Raw genomic sequence first — 19,042 nt, forward strand, 5'->3', positions numbered from 1 at the left:
ATCACTAGAACATCACTTCTTTAGCACGCTGTACATCATGAGCAGAAATTCGAGAGGTCAACGTACGGACGACTTTTCCGCGACTGCTGATTCTGCGCCTGTTGCTGTTCGAGGTCGAGGTGTGCGGCGGTGGAGAAGCGTTTCCAGAAGGCGGGATCTTGGACGCCTGCCATTTTGCGTGGGAGAGAGGGCGATGAGGGTGTTTGTCGAGGATCTCAAGCTGTATGCCTCTTGATATGTCGAGCTTGTGGTGATGTCGAGGAGTCAGACCGTGGGCGGGATGGAGAAGCTTGATGCTGCTTGAGGTGGTCGGTTCAGATCTAGGCTTGACCCGAGAGCTTTTGAGGAATGCGGGAGGGAGGGTGGGTTTGGGCTTCGGTGTGAGGCGTGGAGGAGTACGAAAAGCAGGCGTCTGAGCTTCTTGTTGCAATGCGCGTTAAGTCTAAGAAGGAAGTGGCGTAGACTGAATCAGGCAGTGGAAAAAGGAGCTGGGAAAGACGAAAGAGAAACCAGAGGTTCGATGTAGCACAATACCTCCTCAATTCCTCACCACAGTACTCAACTCGCGTGGTCCCGCATGGCGCATGTAACGTGGGACCGCCTGCATCACACGCCAGTGATTTCTCCTGATCGAGACATGAATTGTGGATTTTGTGCAATGTCGATGTACTCGGAGCGAATCAGTGGTTTGTGCGATAGAAATTTGCGGTGATCGTTGCAGGGAGGTGTGATGGCAATCGGCGAGTGAACTTTGCAAGTGGAGGCGGTCGGAGATTTGCTTCGGGACGAAGTCTTGGGCCGTGGTCTGGACTTTGGGAATGGCGAGTTTCATGTTGAACTGCGGCAACCACATGGAAGAGAGGGATACTGGACTTCGGATCATGAAGATTGAGCGGTGCGAGCAGGAATTGCTCGTGGCAACTGCTCAGTCAGCCCCGGCTGCTGTGCGGAGACTTGCAGCTTGAAAGCGTGCTTGAAGACGCAGAACGATCGCAGAAAGCCGGCATCCTCGCTCTGTTCGTTGGAGCTTGCACCGAAAGGGGCTGCATGCCAGCCCCAGGTCTGCTTGACTTGCCCAAGTCCCGATGTCTCGAGACTCTGTTCGCAGGAGATGCCGTTCGCTGCCAGTCGATGCTTCGTGCCTTTGAGACTTGCAAACACGGACAATGTCTGATCGAACAGACAGGCCGTTTCTGCATCTGTGTATAGTGCATCACAGTCCGCGGACTCACAGTCCTTTCGTTCGAGAGGATTGTTGTGTAAAGGACGTAAGTATCGATGCCATGTGAAAGGAGGTCGAGTTGATCGAGCATGGTCTGTTAGAGTTTCGCTGGCGCACCGGCGCGGCCGAGCTTAAAAATCGCGGGGAAGGAAGCGGCGCGCTCAGAAAGTTTTGGCGGAAGTGCCTCCAACTTCAAGATTCGACTTCGACATTCGACTCATACCATAACGCTTCCACAGCACTCTTCACGACCCGCCCGACCCATCTCGCACGAGCACATACGATCGACGACTCACCCATGCCGACCCGGTAGCATCGAGCTCTAGCGCCTCGCGCATACATTCACATCTCACCACCACGAAACGCATTCATATCCAACCTACAACATGTCTGCCGCCGCGAAAGAGGAGGACGAGGAAAAAGTGTCCGTCCCCAATGCCAGCGACGCTCTCTATGTCATCATTGCCGCAGCCTCGGTAGACGAAAACGGCGCACGCAGCAAAGTCTTCCAACAAGATGAGCTCCTCCAGCTGGGCAGCATCGCAAACACGCGAGAGCTCATGCCACTGGTACAATTCCTCGCCCAAAAAGGACTCTTCCGCACAGTAAAAGTCGGCGGAAAGCTAGGATGGAGCGTGCGACCACGAGAAGCAGCACGACAAATCGTCAACCTCGACCGAGATGAGAAGACAATCTACGAGATCATCGAAGAAGCACATACCACTGGAATCTGGACACGCGATCTGAAGAAGAAGACGAGCATCGCCCAAAATGTCGTACAGAAGGCGCTGTCGAAGATGGAAAAGGGCAACCTCATCAAATCCGTCAAAAGCGTCAAAGCACCCGCCCAGCGAACATACATGCTCAGCCACCTCTCTCCTAGCGAAGACGTAACAGGAAACAGCTTCTTCGACGCCGGCGATCTCGATGAATCCTTTCGCGACGAACTCCTCAACCTCATCGTCTTCTGGGTCCGAACAGTCAGCTGGGCCAACCCCCCCAAAAAGAAATCCTCCAAAAAAGACAACGACCGCAGCTCTCCCATCCTCGTCCGAGACGACAACGACACCGCCAGCAAAAAACGCAAACGCCCCGCTCAGGACATCGAAGACATCGCCTCCTCCACCCGTCCCAAATACCGCTCACTCCGCCCCGATCTCGAAACCGACCACACCCAACTCCTCTACCGCGCCGGCACTCACTCCTACCCCACCGCCGAAGAAATCCACCAATTCCTCACCACCTCCTCCGCCATCAAACCCACCAAAGCCGCGTCTCTCACCGTCGCCGAGATCCAAGGGTGCATCGACGTCCTAATCTGGGACGACAAACTCGAACCAATCCGACGACACGACGGCGCAGGTTGGGGATACCGCACCGTGCGAGGAGTGTCGTTTAAGCCGCCGGGATCGGTGTTCGAGGAGTTTGAGGAGGCGGTCGGGACGGGATTGACGCAGGCGCCGTGTGGGCATTGTCCGGTGTTTGATTTGTGTCATGATAGTGGGCCGATTAATGCGGCGGAGTGTGTGTATTTTGAGCAGTGGTTGAAGGTTTGAACTCGGGAGATGAGATGGCAGGCAGGAAGGGGTTCTCGAGACTTTTGATATTTAGCGTTGGCGCTGGAGGATGCATTTTCGAACTCATGTCCGTGGACACAGGAGACGAGACAAACGAGCACGTACGAGGCCGATGCTCGTGGGGTCCTCTGCAACTAGTGGAGAGTCTCACGAATGAACAAAGCCACACGAAATATCCGCTTCGTCGAACGACTCGACGTGCCTTGGCCAATGTTGCACAGTTTTCGCCAAAGTCACTCATGCTCGACCTCGAAAACACTCTCCTCCTTCCATGTCTGAAGTCGTTCCATTTCTGCGGATGCTTCTATTTGATCTCGAGTTGAAGTCATGAAAATGACAAAAAAACATGCAACGCCACCCACGCCCTCGCTAATGCCACAAAATCTGGTAGGTACCCACATTCATCCCAGCCATCAAACCAGCCGCGTGCCCATACTCATCCGCGCGAGCTATGACTTTCTCACGAACCACCCTCATCCATCTTATCAGCATCCACATTCGCCTCCGCCGTCGCCGAAGTCGCGCCTGCAGACCCTGCTTTCTCAGCCTCCGCCGTCGCGACCGGGAGAGTGTGCGCCGCGGAAGAAGTGATGGTGGGAACTGGTCGCGAAGCCTCTTGTGCTTGTGCGGGCTCTTCCGTAGGAGCCGCAGCTGCAGAAGCGCGCTCGTCGACTTGCATCGCGTCGCCATCATCGGCATTCGCTTCTCCGCCAACATCCAACTTGGCATCGCCATTCCCACCATTTTCCACCTCAGGCTTAACGGCCGGCTCAGCTTGGGCCAGCGGACTTCTGCTCTTCGAAGTCTCTTGCGCCACGACTTCTTCCGCAGGAGCACTCGTTGGCTGTGGCTGGCCATCAAGCTGCATCGCCTCGTCCTCTTGTTGTGCATCTCCATTCAAGCTTTGTGCGTCGTCCACAGGGGTATTAGCGCCGCTGCGATCCGCTGGGGCGTGTGGGTTGTTGTAGTCCATGATTCCTCTTCGCCTCTGTGCTCCCGGCTGCTTCTTCACACCGTTTGCTTCGGCGAGCTCCTCGTCGTCGCTCTCGTCCATCTCATCATCACGCTCGATCTTCTTATCCCACAAACGTTGCGTGTACCTACGATCCTTGCCCGACTCCGCGTCTGCCTCCTCGTCGTCGAGACGATCTTCTTGCTCCTCGAAAGTCTCCGCTTCGCCGTCTGGGCCGGAGTTGTGCATGCCGAGAGGCTCGCGAGGGACGTCTTGCATTTGAACTGAGGGAGCGTGCTGCGTGGTGCGTTTGAGATTCTCCAGAACTTGGTTTTTGATCTTCTCGAGGTATTCGGGAGAGTTTGCGTTGTCCATGTTGCTAGGCTTGACATCAAGTTCGAAGTCTGGCGAGTAGTATTCGTAGTAGTCGGTGAAGGGAAGATCGGAACCCATTTCCACGCCCACAAGTTGACCCGTCTCGAATGCCCAAGTCCGTGCGACGTTGCGCATGGTGTAGCCACCGCCACCGAGGATGAGAGTTGGAAGGCCAAATGACTTGACGAAGTTGACGCAGTTGGCGTGTCCGCGCATACTGAGGTTGAAGCAGCCAAGTCGGTCTCCGGATAGGGAGTCACCACCGCATTGGAGGACGACAGCAGTTGGCTTGTAGTATTCCATAACCCAGCCAATGGTTGGCTCAAAGATGCCCTTGTAGCTCTTGTCATCAATGCCGTCGCGGAGAGGGAAGTTGACTGAATAGTTCTTGCCCGCGCCAACACCAATATCGCGCAGCTCTCCAGTTCCTGGGAAGTATTCGCCGTATTTGTGGAAGGAGACTGTCATGACGCGGTCGGTGGAGTAGAAAGCCTCTTCGACGCCATCACCGTGGTGGACGTCGATGTCGATGTAGAGAACACGAGGGTGAAAGCGGAGGAGTTCGAGAATGCCCAGGACGATGTCTGGAGAGGAGAGAATGGTCAGTACACTGAGTGTCGCAAGTCGAATAATGTCGTAGGCATACCATTGATGTAGCAGAAGCCAGAAGCCTCGCTCTTCTTTGCATGATGCAGACCACCAGCCCAGTTGACAGCCACATCACACTTCCCTCTGTTCAGTCTGGCCGCTCCCTCCATGCTGCCTCCCGCACTGATTCCACAGAACTCAAACAGGCCGTCGAAAACAGGACAATCGTCTCCCACGTTATAGCGGCCCTGCTCTTTCACGAAACCGTCCATATTGTCCGGTGTTACGCGTTGCAGGAAATCGACATACTCGTCGGTGTGGAATTGTGTCATTTCGTACTTGGATGCTGGCTTCGCACGGTAGATTTCCAGCTTCTTGTACAGTCCGTAGTTCATGATCAACGAGTGGGCCATCCGAATGCGATGCGGCTTCATTGGGTGACCGGCATTGTAGGCGTAGTTGCCGACGTCGGAATCGTAGAAGTATGCGACCTTCTTGGGTTGCGAGGAGACGGCATTGGTACCTGTGCCGGGTGCGTCGAGGGGCGTGTACCCGCCGGTACCGGGTGGCATGTTGACCATGGTGGGCGATTGTTCGAAGTTAGGAGGTGTTTGTGGTCGTGAAGGTCAAGCTGAAGAGCCCAGGCGCACAGCAGTCTTCGCTCTGGTCGCGTGCCAAATCGTTGTTGCTGTGAAGGAGTGGTTGATCAAATGCGTGGTCCTGATCGATCGCCGTAGTCTACTGCATTGCTGCAATTGATCGTTCTTGTGATTGACGGAGAGTGCAATGTGTAGGAGGAGGGGAGATGTATAGAGAAGATGGAAGATGGAAGCTCGCATATGAAGCCGATGCTCTAGGCCGGCAGATCTTCGGCATATGCGAGCTTGGCGGCGGACCTCCGAGCTCGATGCTTCATGATCCAGTCCTGGCGCGTTGCCATCTGCCTCGTCCACTTCAAATCATCACCGCCGCCATCTCATCACCGCCACCACCACCGACACCACCCCCTCCGAATCATCCGATCACCTTCGTCTCTAACTCACCGATACGCACGACGAAGCCTAACTGTCCGACATTCAACGAGCGATCATCACCGAAGGCGAACCCGAAGAGCTTCCATCACACGACTCACAAATACCACACCTTTCACATCTTCCATCATGGACCGGTTATCGAGAATGTTGGCAGCCGCGCAAGGCATGGGAGGTGGAGGCGGAGGACCAGCACAGGTAAGAATAGCACGTGAAGCTTCATGTTTGTGATGTGTTGAGTGAGTGCGCTTCCGGAGCTGGACTGAACTGGACTGGCTGGATTGTGCGGGAGTGGAGAAGAGCATCTGGAATGGACACATACCAACATCCGGTGGACTGTGCGACTGACTTGGCCGAGGATGAGAAGGGAATGGCGAAGGAGCCGTCAGACGTGGCAGAGCTGTGATGGATGTCGTGGGGGAGGAAGGCATGCAAGCGCTGCTGCTTTTCGTAGCCTTTGACTCCTGCAACTTGGACGTTGTGATGTTTTCCGTAATGAGCCGCTCAATCAGGAACCATACGCAATGCCGTCGCGCTGGCCTCAAGAAGACTCGTCGCAAGCTGGTACCAAGCTCAAACAATTCCTGCGTGCCCTGGCGAAGTTCGACCAACTGCCTTCCGAAGGTCGCTTCAAAGAGAGCGGTCTGGGTGTCTCTGAAGTGAAGGAGGACATGGCTCGTCATCTATTGCGGTCCAATATTGGAGAGACGGTATGCTGCACTGCGCGACATATCACCTTTTCAGGACTTTGGGAACGGCGCAGACTCACTGGACAGCCTCGAACTCTTCAAGGAAGCGGAAGACCGGCAGCCGCCCGAGAACTCTTGCCTCATGCGGCCTGCTGAGGATCAACTGGAACGGCCACACTCACTCACATCACAAGCCTTATACTTTTGGAGAACGACCGCTGACATTGCTTCTGACAGGACACGAACATCATCGACAACGCCGAGACTGTATACATTTCCTCGCTCGCACTACTCAAGATGCTGCGGCACGGTCGGGCTGGTGTGCCCATGGAAGTCATGGGTTTGATGCTTGGAGAATTCGTGGATGACTACACCGTACGAGTAGTGGATGTGTTCGCTATGCCTCAATCAGGTACCGGCGTGTCTGTTGAGGCTGTCGATCCAGTGTTTCAAACGAAGATGATGGACATGCTACGGCAGACGGGCAGGTATGAACATGCACACTCCGCGATACCACGGGCTTCTTGCTGACCTCTTTCAGACCCGAGACCGTCGTCGGCTGGTACCACTCACATCCCGGCTTCGGCTGCTGGCTGTCAAGCGTCGACATCAACACCCAACAATCCTTCGAACAACTCACACCTCGCGCCGTGGCTGTTGTCATCGATCCCATCCAGTCCGTCAAGGGCAAAGTCGTGATCGACGCCTTCCGCCTCATCAACCCACAAACTCTCATGCTCGGTCAAGAACCGCGCCAAACCACATCCAACTTGGGCCACCTCAACAAGCCCAGCATCCAAGCGCTCATCCACGGTCTCAACCGCCACTACTACAGCATCGGCATCGGCTACCGCAAGACGGCTCTCGAAGAGGGCATGCTCATGAATCTGCACAAGACCGTCTGGACCGAAGCTCTCACCATGCCCGACTTTGCCGCAGAAGGCTGTCGCAACGGCGCGAACTTGAAGAAACTCGTTTCTCTCGCTGAAGGCTACGAAAAGCGGGTGAAGGAGGAGACAGAGTTGACCAAGGAGCAGCTTCGCACGAGATATGTGGGCAAGGTGGATCCGAAGAAGCACATCGAGACGGTGGGGCAGGAGTTGATTGAAGACAACATTGTGGGCGTGACGAGGCAGATGATCGACAAGGAGGCTTCGGTGCCGGGTGCTGCCGGTGAGGGATTGGGATCTGGTCGGGGAGTGAATGGGAAGGGTACGAATGGCAAGGCGAATGGACACGCGGGCGCGGATCAGAGCGCGATGGAGGTGGATGATGAGGATCTTTGAGGAGACGCAGGAAGGAGGCGATGGACGTTCTTTGTTCTTACAGTGCATAGCGCTCGACGCCAGGCAAGGAGGACGAGGGTGGTAGAAAGCAGCGCTGCAGTACCTTGCGTGGCGAGGTCTCTACCAGGACTGCCGCCAGATTTCGAAGGTGCAATAGCCGAATCGAATGACACGACTACAGCAATCACCTCCTGCCTCCTCATTGCACTCCTGCTGATGGTGTAATTCCGGTCGAAATCACAATCGAGATCAATGCGTCATTGAACAAAGCTTCAGCGGCGAGAAGCAAGCTATGCAGACAAGAAGATGCTCCACGCACAATCGAGCGCGGTGCATGTTCAAGGACATAGGCGCAACATTTGACACATCACGCTCTAGATGTGTCTCCCAGTACAATCTCGAGGCTACCTCACTGAGTCTCAGGCCAACAGCCAACAACGCTAATCCGACCGTCAGCGCTGCCTCTTCTTCAACATACATCTTGCACGCAGACACCAAGGTAGACGCACTGCAGTAAGAAGAGCGCTGTGCTAGAGAGGTAACTCAAGATTCTATATCCTACACGCCGCATCGCGGCAAAACACATGTCGTTTTGCATCGCTCGAGAAGCCTACCTACCACGCCTATTAGGGGAACTGTGTCTTTCAAGCGGGCAACTTCTCAGTTTACGATGTGGAAGGTGGTGATCACAGGTACCGACATCACATTTTGGCAAATTTGCTACAAGACAACAAGCTCAGCGCAGAAGCAGTTTTTAACGTTATTTCCATTCAATTTCATATACAAAATCCTATCGCTCAAATTTCATCCTCCCAAGGGGGTATCTATGCCGCTTCTAATGTCCTCCCAGAACTCCGGGTTCCTCTCACTCATCCAAAATTCCGCGCATGCCACCGCCGATACCGTCCCTCAGGCACAGTCCCATTCGCTGGCTTGGCAGGCATGGCTCCCGAAGGAGCAGCGGGATCGGAGCCTGGTAAGGATGTGATGGTCGGGATGGGCGCGGAGTCCTCGCCTGCTGAGAAGGTTGGAGTGGGCAGAGCGGAGGAGAGGGCGGGAGGGGAGGAGGCGGGCGGAGGGTAGGATGGTGCGGCTGAGGTCGAGGCGGCGGGAGAGGAGGCAGCCGTGGAGGATCCAGTGGGGATTGGTTCACCTGGTCCAAGGGTGGAGGTGATGACCACGACTGTCGTGAGGGTCACCACGCCGTCTCCTCCTGCGGTTCCTGCAGCTGATGATGGTGCAGGCGATGGGGAAGGTGCGGATGGCGCGGAAGATGCAGTACCACTCGGCGTTGCGGCAGTCTCGCTCGGCTTTGTCACTGCAGCGCTCGTGGCGACTGGCTGAGCCGATGGTGCAGCGGCGTAGTCTGACCACGATGGACGAGTAGGCAGCGGGAACTTGGCTTTGGCGAAGGGAGCTTCCCACGCAGCCTTCGAGCCAGCGGCGTATGACGCTGCTGCCTTGGAGAACTCAGCTGCGGCGGCGGAGGCAGGCTTGGAGCCGAAGGTGCTGATGGCGGAGCAGGAGTTGGGAACGTACACTTCCGGCCACAGGTTCAAGTTGTTCTGCGAGATGATGCTCGCTTGGGCGGTGCAGGAGCTGACGAAGGCTTTATCCACAGGTTGGAGGTTGCCGACGATCTTGTTATTCTCCTGGAGGATGGCAGCGGGAACAGAAGTGTGAGCTGGGCGAGACTTGTAGTTCTTGACGGCGACCGATTGTGGGTTGCCGCTTGCGGGTGCATCAGGCGAAGCGGCGAGCTTGTTGGGTGTCCCAGGCTTGACCACGTCAAAGTCGGCGCATGAGGTGTAGTACTCATCTTTGCCGGCGGGCTGGTTGCAGTCGACGTTGGGTGCTGTGGGGAACTGCCAGACCCAGTATATGGTCAGAGTGCCGATGGCAGCTTTCTCGGGGATCTGCACATCAGACTCGCACCAGGATTCAAGAGTTGAGGTCATTTGGCCTGGCGCATGATTTGGCTGGAGCATCTGGCGTTGCTGGGAAATGCTTCCGCAGTTGATCTGGTGACATCGGCCGTCATCGTAGTTCTGCGCGGCGAGCAAGAAACCATTCTTGTTGCCACTCGTGCCCTCCTTGTTCCACTGCATGACATCGGCGAGTCGCTCATTCTCGGAAGGCTTGGTCGTGCCGAAGATGAAGACTGTGCCTCCACTTTCGGGCTTGCCAGTAATGTTCCATGGAAGGCTGACATGGCCATTCTCAAGGTACTTCATGGCGACATAGTCACCAGGTGAGACTTGGAGTTTCGGGTAGCCAGAAGTGTAGGTCGGCTTACGCTGCTGTGGTGCGCAGACATAATCGGTAGAGTCGATACGAGTGCGAGTTGTGCCATCATCGTTGCGTGCGGAGGCATTTGGTTGCAGCCACATCATAGAGAAGCCGTCAAAGGTTGGATCTGTCCGTGGAACAAAGCCGCGCGTGTATCCGAGAGGGCCAGTGTAAGAGCCATTGTCTGAGATGACTTGGTACTCTTCAACCCAGCTGTGGGCGGATGTGAAGGCCGCAAGCGCGGTAAGCGCGAGGAGTTGTTGAGTGAACATGTTTATTGGAGATGTTCGGGTGGTTCGTTTCTTGTTTGAAGTGTGTGTGTGTTGGTGGAGAGTGCAAAGTCCAGCTTTGCGAGTTTCTTGATATTGTTTTGTAGAGACAGGATGCAGCAGTGAATACAACTGCGCTGGATTCAAGTCTCGACCAGCAGACCTTGAATGTGGTAGTGAACGGTGCGTTGAGTTGGTGAATGGGGTGGAGTGTTTTGGTAGAAGCGCGAAAGTTCCAGGAAGAAGGTGTGCACTTCGATGCGTTTAATATATCGAGAAAGGCAACAATGTGAATGTGGGACAATAAGAAAAAAGGGACAATGCAGTCGTCTCAACAATGGGATTTTTGCGTGACGCGAAAAAGCAGAGGCACAGGGGTCTTGTCCGACACAAAGCACACGACACACAATGCGGATATTCGTGTTGGTCGCTGGCGGAGGAAGAGAGGAGAGGCGTAGGAGAGGTTTGTGGGTGAAAGAAAAGAATTCTCGTCTTTACCACATGGCGAGGGAGACGATGGTGGTATCGGGACTTGGGTGATAGAGCGTGGTCGAGCCGCCTCATCGGCCCTGGGTGGAGAACTTGATGGCGAAGAGCCCGGCCGCTTGAAACAATCACAAAGAGGTTTTCCTACCGGCGAGCGCGTGCAAAGACGAATAGTCTGCGAGCAAGACTCTCCAAGTGAAGTTCCACGGAGCAGTCGAGTGTCCGAGCCAGAATGTCGTGCACGTCTCGATACGTTCTTGTGTGAGGTCGCAGATGTGGTGCTGCTGTACTGGAAACATCTTGGAAGGTCCGTGTCTTGATGACCGGGAGAAGTGATCAGACGTCGAGAGCCAGTCATGGCCGTTTCTCAGTCCGCTAGTGAAGCGCGTGAAGTTGTCGAGTGAATGTTGATTGTCCGACAATAGGAAGAAAACGTCTCTCGCATTGTGTTTCAGGTCGAAAGTCGGCGGCTAAGGTGATTGGCCAGCAGTGAGTTCCGGAGTCCGGTCCAAGAGTCACGTGATAGAGCCGTGCTCCCTATCAAAACCTCACGTCGTCCTCCATGTCGCATGCATGATGCCCCCGGCTGATCCTGATCGCAGATCGTATATCCGGCGTCCTTGTTCGATGTGTATAAATGCACGCATATGTCCAGATACATTCGTCGAGCCGTCCAAGAACCGAATGTATCAGATGCGCGCGAGGTCACCACCCTCAGCCCGGCAAGAATAGCAGCAGCCAACTGTTCCGCAACAGCATAAGGCGTAGTCTGAGGACGACCCGCAACCGGACCCGGCAACACACTAGCATCCACAACTCTCAACCCCTCCACACCGAAACTTCTCCCTTCCGTATCCACCACCTCTCCCATAGCCGCAGTTCCGCCCGAGTGATGGTGCTCGACGCCAGTGAGTCTGATCCTGTGCAAAACCTCCTCATCCGTGGAGCCTGCTCCGAGAGCAGGGACATTCTCCAGTCCCGGATGACCGGACGGAGGAATTTCCTCGGCGACAAACCCCACGAGAGAATCAGTCGTCAGCATGCGGCCTGGAGCACGCGACGAGCAGCGTGTACCAGTCCGATGCGGTCGACTTCAGTGGCCAAGTAATTCCAGTCGATGACCGGTGGATCAAGGACAGAAGCCGACTTGATGGACACACATCCCCGTGAAGTCGGAGTCAACAGCATAATCGAGGTCGCGATATGCGAGCCATCCGTGGGGACGCAAGGTAGTCCTGCGGATGTATACAAGACCATACTCTCCGCCATCAGTCGGGGAACAATCGATCAGACATTGTGCAGAAGCACCCTCACCCGACTCGCGCTCAATCGCTTCCTTTAAGTCGTCCGGTTCATCAAATTCATCAACAACCCAGTCCACCGGCAACCCCTTGAATCAAGCAGGATATTCCAACCTTTCCAGCGCCAGCTTCCTTTCCGGATTCTTGAGTCTGAAAGGCATATACAACGCAAAATGATCGTGGACATAGTCCGTCGATTCTTTGTTCCGTCGTGGTGAGTTACCTACCTGCGAAGAACCAGACTCAGCGAGCGAGACCTGTGCCGCATCATACATATACTTCTCTTCATCGGAATCCGATTGCTCATACGATGGACTCGCCAAATCTGAGATTCAGATCACGCCACAGGCCGAGATGGAGGCTTCCTGACAAACGATCTGCCTGCAATTTTGAAGGCTGATCCGGAGTCCAGGCGCTGAAAAAGAGAAAAGAGAGTAAATCCAAATTTGCAAGATGCTCACCATTTCGGGCCGCAGTGAACAATGCACACAGCACCGTCGAACTTCCATAATCTCCAGAGTTGAGCACGCTTTCCAATCTCCGGACTGCGTAGACTGCTGGCATACCGTCGTACCTCCATCACGCCTCGAGCTCGGTGACTGCACATCTCGCATCTTCGGCCTCACTGCGATGAACGATTCCTCTCATTCCTGCGTGTTGAACATTTCAATCATTTGCTCAGCTTCATACCAGGTCTTCTCGCTCATAGTGCTCATCAACGGATTCGCCAAACAAATCTCCGCTCTTTCGTCTTGTCATCGTTTTCCAGCCTTGTCACTCCCTAATTTCAATTCCCTCGCTTTTTCCTCAACTTCCTTGCCAATGCCCGTTGTCTTGCCATGACCTTCACTCGGGTCCAAGTCCCCTTCACCACTGTCCTCTTCGTCCTCCTCGCCATCATCCTCCTCATCAATCCATCCACCCTTCTCCCAGTCCCAACCCTCGATATCCCTCAACAGTCTCACGTACTCCTCCGGCACCAGACCCTGCTCTCCCGTCTTCGGATTTTCGGCGACCAGCCACCCTTGTCCATGCCGATAGCTGACCAAGATCGTCTGGCCCTCCACAAGTCGCAGTTCGTTGTCGTTTTCGGGCTCAAAGTTGTAGAGTGCTAGACTCGGTCCTGCGTAGAGCGTCTCGTCGTCGGGACAAAGCGATGCGCGCATAGGTGAAGTGATGGGCGAGATGGGCGTTTCGGCATCGAGAGGGAGGTCGCTGAGGACGTTCAGCTGAGAGGTATGGAAAGATCGTGAGGGCAGTGTCGCCGAGTTCTGCGAAGCATTGTTGTGAAGATGCGAGTCTCGGCGTGGTGATGAGCCGGACGGTTGATGGAAACCGCGACTTTGTCTCAAGGCATCGCGACCAGCTGGATCCGAAGCTCCATGGTGTCCTTCTGCCTCTTTCTTGCCTGCGCTCTCCCTCCGTCGTCCACGCTCGTAATTCGGCATGTCTGCAAAACTCCTAGATTTGCGGTGCTTGTTTTTCCGATGCGTGTACTCGTCTTCCGCCCATTCGTCGCCTGCCTGACCCTCCGTCCCACTTGCATGTCCAAAACTCGTACTCGGCAGTGGAGCCATGTCCTCGTACATCACGCCATCTCCACCCCATGGTCCTGCGCTCCATTGTCCTCGACCCGCGGATCCTTCAGCCGAGTCGGACAGTCGTCGCGATGTGTTCGAGTGCTCGGATGTCGCTGATTGTGGTCCAGAAGATGATGTCGGTGATGGAGATGGTGGACCGCCGAAATGCATGGGATGAAACGCAGGGTATGCGAAGTCGCGGACGTGAGCGTATGGTAGGGAAGATTGGAGATTGAGCGTCGGTGCGGTCGAGTTAGGACGTGAGTTTCGAAAAGTTTGCTGTGAGGTGGTGGAGAGGCGGGATTGTGACTTCGTTGAAGGACGGCTGTCGCGCGAGGCGGTGGATGTTCGCTTCGCTGCTTTGGTCGGAGTCGGCGACGCCATTGTCGCGCCTGAGGCAGAGTGTCGTGGTTGGGAGGAGCCACTGGACTCGAGCGGAGAGTCGTCGTTCGTGGTATCGTACATGATGTGGGAGGGCGAGGCCGACAGCACCTCGGTCATGTTGGTGTATATACTGTTTGATTCTGTATCGCTCCCGTCTGCTCGGGTCTGTTCGTCTGGTGTTATGGGCTGGATCCGGTGGTAGACCACCTCGCGGCGGAGCAGGCCAGACAGGTGTGATCGGTATCCTCGTCGCTGATATCGGGGAGGCGGAGAGCGTTCGATCGGCGGTGGTGGTATGAGGGGAGGAGGGTGAGGATCCGTCGGAAGGGCCGTGGAGTCGGTCGAAGGTGGTGCAGAAGGAAGCAGCAGCACAGCACAGCGGCAGTCGAAACTCGAACTAGCAACGTCGGCAGCAGGAGCTAAGAAGTAGGGCTATTAATAGGGCTCGCGCGGCTACAATTCAACAATGCAGGACGGGATGCAATGCAGAGAACGAGTAAGCGACCACGAGGTTCAAAGATTCGTCGTATACAACAAAGCAAGACGATAAGGAGCACGATTGCGTGTATATCAAAGGAGATACTCACAACAGAGTTGCTACCCGACCTATTACCACGCTACGAGTCCTGTCCATTGCTCCATTCATCAACAGCAAGGACCCTCGAATGCCGCCTGCTCCGCCCGTTTTATCTTCAAGCTTTTTCTCGGCTCCAAGCCGTTTCACGATCGATCTGAAACGTCTCCCCTCGTCCGCTGCATGCCTTTTCCACGTTGTGCGTCCCACAAAATTCGTCTCACATCATTCTCAAACGTCAACATCTTGAGCTACTTCCATGTGAGATGAGCTTGACATGCAAGAACAATGATGAGTACGGCGGCGGCGATACAACTCGAAAGGACGACAGGAACGCAACATCTTCCCCGCCGAAGCTCACGCCACCGCGCGCTTATGCCCATGTCTAGTTCTGCCTCCCTGGATCCTTGCGTATCGGATGGTTCATCGGGTCCGTCGCTCATTGTACACTCCGTAGTCAACACCAACGAGATCTCCACCGGCACTGATATGCGAGATGTCGTGAATGAGCCAACGCGCGGACAACCCAACAGCGACATGTCCTCCTCCACCATCAAACCTCACCTCGACCGCTTCCTCTCCACTCGCCAACCACCCAAGACATTCTGCCCTTCCGAAGTTGCCCGAGCCCTGACCGCCAACGACCTGCAACGTCTCGGGTGCGAAAACTGGCGAGAAGCAATGTCCATCATCAGAGAGGTGGTGTGGGAACGTAGGAAGGCAGGCGAGTGCGAGGTTCTGCAGAAAGGAGAGGTGCTGGGCATGGAGGTGGAGTTGGAGGATGTCAGAGGACCGATTCGAGTGAGGAGAACGGAGGCGGCGTGATGTTTTCCAGAAGGTACGCTGTTGGAGGTTATGCGACCACGATGTTTATGCGAGATGATGGCCGGATTTTCGTCTCATGGCAACCCGGTCGCTTGCTTCAGCTTGAGTACAAGCAGTCTTACCGACCATCGACATTTCTACCACGACTGTTCTGGAGCGTTTTGGCGAAGACCGAGCTATTTCGGCAGCTACAGATGGCCCACTTCGGATGGTCTTGTCTTTGGCTTCGAGACATCATGTTGATCCCCCGCAATGACGGACAGGCGGGAAAATGTCATGTCGAAAGAGGTTCGGTCGGCAGCAGATCACCGTTGTGATTCCAGCTCGCCCATTCTCGGTTTTTGGGTACTTTTAGAACTCCTGTCGACATCATGAAGAGCTCTGAGTCCGCAGCAGAGATTGATGGCACGAGCAATGGATTTGCAGTCAATGTGTAGAGGTCTCATTCAGCAACACGGGACCGCTCACAATCCTCATCGCCGGAGCCGGCCATTGGAGATCTGACAGCAGCGATCGCTCTCCGCCAGCAAGAACACAACAAGCTCTTCGAGCAACCCCGGCTTGAAACAGAATTCGGCACCGCCATTCACTTGTCTTCGAACTGCAACGGCATACTCAAGCAGCTAGCAATAAGTGCCGAGGCTTTCGACTCCAATCCTGCGAACCGCTTCACTGGGTTGAACATGCAAGGCGAGGTGACCCGGGGTCAGGATCAGCGAACGATTTCGTGTCTACGACACAATTCGCCGTGGACATGCCTCAAGAATTCAAGAGTATACCGGGCTTACCAGCGCGGATGACCTTCAGAACAAGAATCTCAGCAGACATGACCTCAAGCTGCACATTTGCGGGCACGACGAGTTCGACAACTCCGCGCAGAAATTTCGAGAATGCCACTGGCCTGAAGTGCCGCAAAAGCACTGGCCAATGCCAGTCGACTTCGGCCACATGCTGGGCTGCATCCCGGTCACCTTGGTCAGTCCACGTTTCTAGAATGCTTCTCGGTATCGCTCTTGTCCCGAACTTCACCGTCTAAAGCCGCAGGATTTCAGCGGTCTTCAGGGAGTCTCGTATATTGACAAGCAGGCCGGGCACAGCTCAAGAGATATACTGCGTCCACTTCAGAGTCCAACTCTTCATTGCAAGGTCCGATCATGTTCTTCCTTGAGCTTTGCAACGGCGCCTGGATCATCTTGGATCATTGCAAGGTCCCCACGCCTTCTGCCAGAGCGGTGAGGTTGACGCATACAGCATGGTCCACGCTGTGTCTGCACCTTGAGTGATTCTACAACGCTGCATCCCGTCCGGATCGAAGGGATCCACGTCCTTCACTTCTTCCATACCAGGCTCAAGCATGTCTGACGAAACGTTGCTCGCAAAGATTCGCCCATGGGTCCCCGGCGTCCTCTCCAAGATCGGTCAGACAATCGACCGTGCATCGCCCACGATGCGCCGATCGCAGCACATACCATTTTCAACAGAGTTGCATGGCCGCCGGATCGATCCAGTCATCCGTCTTCGGCTCCTCTTCGACCTCCACCCTGCCCTTCTCACCACCCTTGAACTCGCTCACTCCATCCAGCTTGAACCCGACCGTTTTGCTCTTCGACACCGCCCTCCAGATCATCTGACCTGCAGGATGATTTGGAAGAGGCTCATTCTGACCAGGTGAATCCAGGAAGTTCTCCCGATACGTCCCACCGGGCACGGTGTAGTCGTGCCAGAAGATACCTCTTCGCTGAAGCTCTGGTATCAACAGCTCTACGACGTCCTCGAATGTCTGCGGCATGAGCGCGTATGCCTGTTGAAGCTTCGTTAGTCAACCAAACTTCACGCTTGCTGGACTTTCCAAGCACCCACAATGTTGAACCCATCCACATCGCCCTCTTCAACCCACCTCTCCATCTCATCCGCCACGACCTCCGGTGTGCCCACGCTTGTGACTCCCAGCCCTCCCACCATGATGTGTTCCGCTAGTGCACGCTTCGTCCACTTTCCTCCATTCACATCCGGTGCCACCTTCAGCAGTCCTTCAATATAACTGCGAATGGCATTACTCTCCACATACCGCAGCTCCTCGTCATCAGCGTACTTGCTCAAGTCAACTCCAGTCCAGCCACCAAAGAGAGCGAGTGCGCCTTCGTAGTCGCCGTATTGGATGTAATCAGCGTACTTGGCCTCAGCTTCGGCTTGCGTACGTCCCAAGACAGGGCAAAATTTGGCAAGAACTTTGACATCGCTTGCTGATCGACCTTCTTCGACTGCTTTCGCACGGATGCCGGCGATGTTCCCTTTCACGCTCGCTGGTGCATGAGCGGATACGAAAACACCCTCTGCATGCTTCCCTGCAAACGCTTTCCCTTCTTTCGATGTTCCAGCTTGCATGATGACCGGCGTGCGTTGCGGAGAAGGTTGACAAAAATGCGGACCAGGAACGTCGAAGAACTCGCCGGTGTGATTGATTTCCCGGACGAGAGATGGATCGGTGTAGATTTCTGTTTTGCGATTGAGTTGAACGGCGTCGGAGCGCCAGGAGGAGTTCCAGAGCTTGTAGACTACGGTCATGAATTCTTCGCACATGGCATAGCGGGAGGTATGAGTGGGTTGAGCACTGTCCTTTTCGGGTGTGGAGGACGATTTCTTGGGTAGAAGATTGCGAGCGGCGGAGTCGAGGTAGCCGGTTACTACGTTCCATGCGAGACTGCGATAGACCGTCAGCACAACCCCTTCAGATCGCAACGGAACGATCATACTCACCGCCCACCACTCAGATGATCAACAGTACTCAACCTCCTCGCCAAATGATACGGCATCTCATAACTCGTGCTGACAGTCACTCCAAATCCCAGACTTTTCGTCACCGCCGCCATCGCCGGCACCACGCAGAGAGGTTCATTGACCGGCCACTGAGCTCCCGACTTGATGGCCGGAGTGAGATTCTTCGGTCCTCCGTAGACGTCGTAGCCTCCGAGAACGTCCGCGATGAACATACCGTGAAACTTTCCGCGTTCGAGAAGTTGAGCGAGAGACGTCCAGTGGGCGAGTGTGTTGAACTCCGTAGAACGGTCGTCGGGATGCCGCCAGAGACCGGGAGATTGGTGGCCGGAGCCTGTGAAAGTGGGACATGTTAGCAAATTTCCAAGAGCTGAGCGATCGTCATTGCAAGGCAACTTACACATCTCCACGAAAGCGTTCAGGATAAGCTTCTTCTTGGGCTTTGGTTGTACATCGCCGTTCGTCTGCGGGCCAATGATCAAGTCGAGTTGAGGTTTTCTTTGGCACTGAGTTCCATTTGGTGTCCCTCTCGACGCCGAATAGCCCATACCGTTCGGGCGGGCTTGAGCGGGGTTTCCGTTTGCAGCACTTTTTGACGCTGAACTGCTCACGCCATTCGTCGTGGCATATCCGTTGACGCCACGAGGTGTGCCGTTGGGCACTGCATGGCCCGAGACCATCTCTTGTCCTGCGAGACAAACCGACAGCTACAGGCTCCAGGACTATAATCCAAGAAATCGTCAGTGAAACAAATCGGTGAATTGCTGTATGGGCATATGTGATGTTGTAGGTAGCTTAGGGTTGTGCGTTGGGGTTAGTCGCTCGTAGCTCGGCTAGGA

General features: G+C 55.1%; 8 protein-coding genes across 8 annotated transcripts; 3 read left to right on the plus strand and 5 right to left on the minus strand.

The window, feature by feature from the left end:
• Nucleotides 1-1,462: 1,462 nt before the first annotated feature.
• On the plus strand, nt 1,463-2,778 carry MYCGRDRAFT_64857 (uncharacterized protein; the record flags this gene model as incomplete). The annotated part of the gene is made up of 2 exons (XM_003855785.1): nt 1,463-2,202; nt 2,323-2,778. 2 exons carry the CDS (start codon nt 1,609-1,611, stop codon nt 2,776-2,778), a joined length of 1,050 nt encoding a protein of 349 aa, XP_003855833.1.
• Nucleotides 2,779-3,562: 784 nt separating this feature from the next.
• HDA2402 (histone deacetylase) lies at nt 3,563-5,235 on the minus strand (the record flags this gene model as incomplete). Its single annotated transcript, XM_003857763.1, has 2 exons — nt 3,563-4,710; nt 4,773-5,235. Coding segments are annotated over 2 exons (1,524 nt in total), but the record flags the coding sequence as incomplete, so codon positions are not given.
• Nucleotides 5,236-5,689: 454 nt separating this feature from the next.
• CSN5 (proteasome regulatory particle subunit RPN11) lies at nt 5,690-8,086 on the plus strand (the record flags this gene model as incomplete). The annotated part of the gene is made up of 3 exons (XM_003855786.1): nt 5,690-5,943; nt 6,672-6,922; nt 6,976-8,086. 3 exons carry the CDS (start codon nt 5,875-5,877, stop codon nt 7,718-7,720), a joined length of 1,065 nt encoding a protein of 354 aa, XP_003855834.1.
• Nucleotides 8,087-9,501: 1,415 nt separating this feature from the next.
• On the minus strand, nt 9,502-10,281 carry MYCGRDRAFT_33309 (uncharacterized protein; the record flags this gene model as incomplete). Its single annotated transcript, XM_003857762.1, has 1 exon — nt 9,502-10,281. A coding segment is annotated over one exon (780 nt), but the record flags the coding sequence as incomplete, so codon positions are not given.
• A 611-nt stretch (nt 10,282-10,892) lies between these two features.
• Nucleotides 10,893-12,672, minus strand: MYCGRDRAFT_88592 (uncharacterized protein; the record flags this gene model as incomplete). Its single annotated transcript, XM_003857761.1, has 5 exons — nt 10,893-11,053; nt 11,317-11,855; nt 11,925-11,999; nt 12,293-12,322; nt 12,527-12,672. 5 exons carry the CDS (start codon nt 12,670-12,672, stop codon nt 10,893-10,895), a joined length of 951 nt encoding a protein of 316 aa, XP_003857809.1.
• A 343-nt stretch (nt 12,673-13,015) lies between these two features.
• Nucleotides 13,016-13,183, minus strand: MYCGRDRAFT_29736 (uncharacterized protein; the record flags this gene model as incomplete). The annotated part of the gene is made up of 1 exon (XM_003857760.1): nt 13,016-13,183. A coding segment is annotated over one exon (168 nt), but the record flags the coding sequence as incomplete, so codon positions are not given.
• A 1,664-nt stretch (nt 13,184-14,847) lies between these two features.
• On the plus strand, nt 14,848-15,585 carry MYCGRDRAFT_101983 (uncharacterized protein; the record flags this gene model as incomplete). The annotated part of the gene is made up of 1 exon (XM_003855787.1): nt 14,848-15,585. The coding sequence occupies one exon, from the start codon at nt 14,892-14,894 to the stop codon at nt 15,426-15,428; it is 537 nt and encodes a 178-aa protein (XP_003855835.1).
• Nucleotides 15,586-16,902: 1,317 nt separating this feature from the next.
• On the minus strand, nt 16,903-18,751 carry MYCGRDRAFT_31341 (uncharacterized protein; the record flags this gene model as incomplete). The annotated part of the gene is made up of 4 exons (XM_003857759.1): nt 16,903-17,229; nt 17,289-18,129; nt 18,186-18,537; nt 18,604-18,751. The coding sequence occupies 4 exons, from the start codon at nt 18,749-18,751 to the stop codon at nt 16,903-16,905; spliced, it is 1,668 nt and encodes a 555-aa protein (XP_003857807.1).
• Between the last annotated feature and the right edge of the window lie 291 nt (nt 18,752-19,042).

The sequence above is a fragment of the Zymoseptoria tritici genome, chromosome 1, assembly GCF_000219625.1.
Source record: "Zymoseptoria tritici IPO323 chromosome 1, whole genome shotgun sequence".
Taxonomy (NCBI): Eukaryota; Fungi; Ascomycota; class Dothideomycetes; order Mycosphaerellales; family Mycosphaerellaceae; genus Zymoseptoria; species Zymoseptoria tritici.